The sequence below is a fragment of the Phoenix dactylifera genome, chromosome 3 (genome assembly GCF_051530095.1).
Source record: "Phoenix dactylifera cultivar Ajwa chromosome 3, Ajwa_hap1_PhDact_Kaust_v1.1, whole genome shotgun sequence".
NCBI classification, from domain to species: Eukaryota; Viridiplantae; Streptophyta; class Magnoliopsida; order Arecales; family Arecaceae; genus Phoenix; species Phoenix dactylifera.
Genome location: NC_143192.1, coordinates 42983571 through 42987342, shown reverse-complemented (window position 1 = coordinate 42987342; position 3772 = coordinate 42983571). Strand labels below are relative to the sequence as shown.

The 3772-nt window shown below is 39.7% G+C and overlaps 1 protein-coding gene across 1 annotated transcript; it reads left to right on the top strand.

The window, feature by feature from the left end:
- The first annotated feature begins 2684 nt into the window (after window positions 1–2684).
- Window positions 2685–3289, top strand: LOC103716850 (uncharacterized). The gene has a single exon (XM_008805028.6). The coding sequence runs from the start codon at window positions 2746–2748 to the stop codon at window positions 3073–3075; it is 330 nt and encodes a 109-aa protein (XP_008803250.3). The 5' UTR covers window positions 2685–2745; the 3' UTR covers window positions 3076–3289.
- Window positions 3290–3772: the final 483 nt, after the last annotated feature.

Genomic DNA, 3772 nt, shown 5'->3' with positions numbered 1-3772 from the left:
GAATACTTAGTATTTTGACTGTAGTGCTACTCACCATATCACCGCCGACCTCAACAAGCTATCTGTCTTATCAAAATATGGCGGTTATGATAGTGTCCAAGTTGGAAACGGACAAGATTTGTCTATCTCTCATCTTGGTTTACCTTCCATTACTAGTCATAAAACTAAATTTTACTTGTCTAATGTTCTTCATTGTCCTAAAGCCTCAACAAATCTCTTATGTGTAAACTATTTCTCTCATGATAATAATTGCTATTTCTTGTTTAATGAATCTGCTGTTGTTCGGGACAAAGATATGGAAGTGACATTGTATCGCAAGATAACTGAATATGGACTTTATCTTTTCCATTTCCTATCAAAAGATGCACATAATCAGTCACCAATGGTCCGTATGAGCTGTGGCATCTCCATTGATCTCTGGTGTCATCATCTTAGCCATCTATCTCATAATATCTAATCTTCTATTTTGTCTTCTCTTTTAATTTCAAATAAATCAAGACAAACTCTATGTTTATCTTGCTAATTAGAAAAAAGCAGAAAATTGTCATTTTTATTATTTTAGCTTCTTAGTGTCCTCTAGAAATAATATATTGTGATGTTTGGGGACCTTTCCCTGCTCTTTCATGCTCAAACTTTTCTTATTAGGTGTTATTTGTTGATGATTTTTCACGTTATTCATGGTTGTTTTCCATGTATTACAAATTTAATTTTTTTGATTTTTTGTCAATTCTAAAATTAAACTTTTTTGTTCCAATGGAGGTGGTGAATTCAAAAGCAAGGCTCTTAAGCATTTTTTGTTTTTACATAGCATAATGCACCAATATTCTTGCCCCCATACTCTGAAACAAAATAGTATTGTTGAAAGAAAATATCGTCATATTATTGAAATCAGACTTACACTTCTTGCTCATGCATTTATTTCTCCAAAATTTTGGTTGGAGGTATTTTCTACTACTGTATATTTAATAAATCGAATGCCTGTTGTTTCTCATCATAAAATTTTGCCATATAGGAAACTTTTTCAAAATCTTTGGACTATTCCCATTTACGAGCTTTCGGTTATTTATGTTTTCCTTGGCTTCGACCATATCAGACAAATAAACTAGATTTTCAATCTGTTAAATATTATTTCTTATTATATAGCAATGTTCGCAAATAGTATAGATGCTTTAATTTAGTAAAAGTAAAAAATATATATATATTACGTCATGTCACTTTTGATGAACATATTTTTCCTTTTTCAACCATATCACCATCTTAATTAGCCTCTCACAATCTCACTTCTACTCTTGACTCTCTTTCTATGTGATTACCTCAGCTTCCTACTCTTGTCAACACTATTTAGACTACTAATAACTATACATTCTCAGATTACTATGCATATTTGGACCACTAATAACTATACATTCTCATATCACTTTGCAGGCACAGCATGTCAATTTCAGGATCCTTTCATGGGAACAATACCCAATTCAACCATTATACCACATAACAGCACAAATATCTCAATTGAACCAATTCCACCGCATCAACATAAAATCATCTCTCACCTTTTCTCCCCCGAATCTCCTCCTCCACCACCACCACCCCTAACAAACCCCCCTCCTATACCAACCAACCATCCAACCTACTACAACACACCCATCCCATGACAATCTTATGAGTTGTCGCTTGACAATACATTTCAATGCAAACCTAATTTCCTAAATACCTTATTTAATTGCACATTTTAATGCAAGGCTACTTGTTTGAACACCAGTCCAGATGTACTTTTGAGGAATATTAACAACTCTTCTAGCTAACCACAATATGATACTTATCTACAGAATACTTTAAACAAATCGTTTGTTAAACTACTACCAAGAATGTGTTTCACCAACTAGACATCCATCCCCAAGGATGGTCACAAGGCATGCATGCATCTATCAGGGGAATCAACTTGATAATAATCCACCATGCTCGAGGTGCCTGTAGTAACTCTTTACATATTCATTATCAAATGACTAAATAAGCAATACTTCACCAAAAGCAAAAAGATGCTTAGCAGCGACCCAATTTAATTCCAGTCTATGATTCAGAAACGAGCAATGATTAAGAGATCAAAAAGCCCAAGAAAGCTAAACCCCTTTAGAATTTAGAGGAATGCAAATGTCCTTTACCAAAATTCTGATACGGTTTTACACCTAGAGGGCAGAGGTTCGAGTCGTTGGTGCTTTAAGATACGTAGAATTGATAGAAAACACAGATGACCGGCTTGGAAACAATCACAAGTGTCCTCAACCAAAGACTTGGTCCAACACCCCAAATAAGAAGTTCCAAAATGACAAGACCATGTATATTTTGGGGTCTGGAATCCTCTGATCCAGATCACACTTGAGGCCCAAATAGCCATACTTTCCCTCACTTTATTTGCCTAAGTTTGAACTGTTCCTCGTGTCCCCTAGTGGACTCCCAGAACAAGCAGTGAGATTAGATTCAGGCATCCCCTCTTGAAGTCCAAAACTCCACAAAAGAACGCTCTCTTGGCGACCCCCCGGACCTCACGCCAAAACCCATCATGCGTGACTGGAGGAAAATTCCAAAGGCTGAACGCCGTACGTGTCTCCAAACCCAACACCCACGAAACCACCACGGGGCCCCACGACCGACCTCCCTTAGCCCCTCTATATAAATCCAACCCCTTGACTTTTCCCCACTCCACCTCCAACTCCAACTCCTCTTCCATTTTTATCTCTGAACAACACCATGGCCTCCCTCCCGAAGAAACATCTTGCCACCGCCAACTTTATCGCCGATGCCGCGTCGTGGTACTGCGCGCTGGCCATCGTCGCCCTCATCTTGCTGAGCTCCGTCCAAGAAATCCCGGTCGACGACACGATCGAGCCGGTGCGCGGTGGAAAGCTCGTCAGCCGGCCATGCGACGAGATATATGTCGTGGGAGAGGGAGAGACCCTCCACACCATCAGCGACAAGTGCGGCGACCCCTTCATCGTCGAGCAGAACCCGCACATCCACGACCCCGACGATGTCTTCCCCGGCCTCGTTATCAAGATCACCCCCTCCAAGCCTAGGTAGAGAGGGAAAGAGTGCACTTTCTTCTGTAGACCTCGCATGGATTCTATCCTAGCTGTACGCTGTTTATTTATTTTTATTTGCTTCTTTAAAGCATCCAGGGGTGAATTATGAATCATTTGAGCATCACTTGTACATATGAAATACCAATTCATAACTCCTTTGTAAGAGTTGTCTTGTATCACCAAGAAAAAGAGCTTCAGGTGGCCTTGTTTTATCATTAGCTAGATGGAATTATATCTTAGATTAATAGTAGTAACACATGGCCGGAGATTGTATATGGATTCCAAACTCTGAGTTGAAGCCTTGCATCTGTTTGGATTGGATAAGTTGGTTGATGGAACTTTGGTGAGGGTTTTGGGTTGCAGTTGGAACCGATGCTTCGTCGTAAATTAAAGAAGGCAAGTGTAAACGCGCAGCCGTTTGGGCCCGCTAAGGGGCCTAGGCAAGTGAACTGGTGTGGGAATTTTAATGTAGTTTGACCGTGTTCTTATCTTTCAGTGTATCTATCGACGTCGTGGGTTGTCAGAAAAAATACCTAACCTAATCGCCATTGTCACTAGAGAACCAAAAACGTGCTTGCTTTGCGTGGGAGGCACAGGGTGATTTAATTGGATGAGCCGCTAAGAATACGCCGAGATGGAGTGAGTTAAAGATAAGTGTTATAGCTTTGTAAATGATGAATACAAAGGGAGGTTTT

Excerpts from the sequence above, each read along its gene's own strand:
- LOC103716850 (XM_008805028.6), top strand. The coding sequence starts at position 2,746 with ATGGCCTCCCTCCCGAAGAAACATCTTGCCACCGCCAACTTTATCGCC.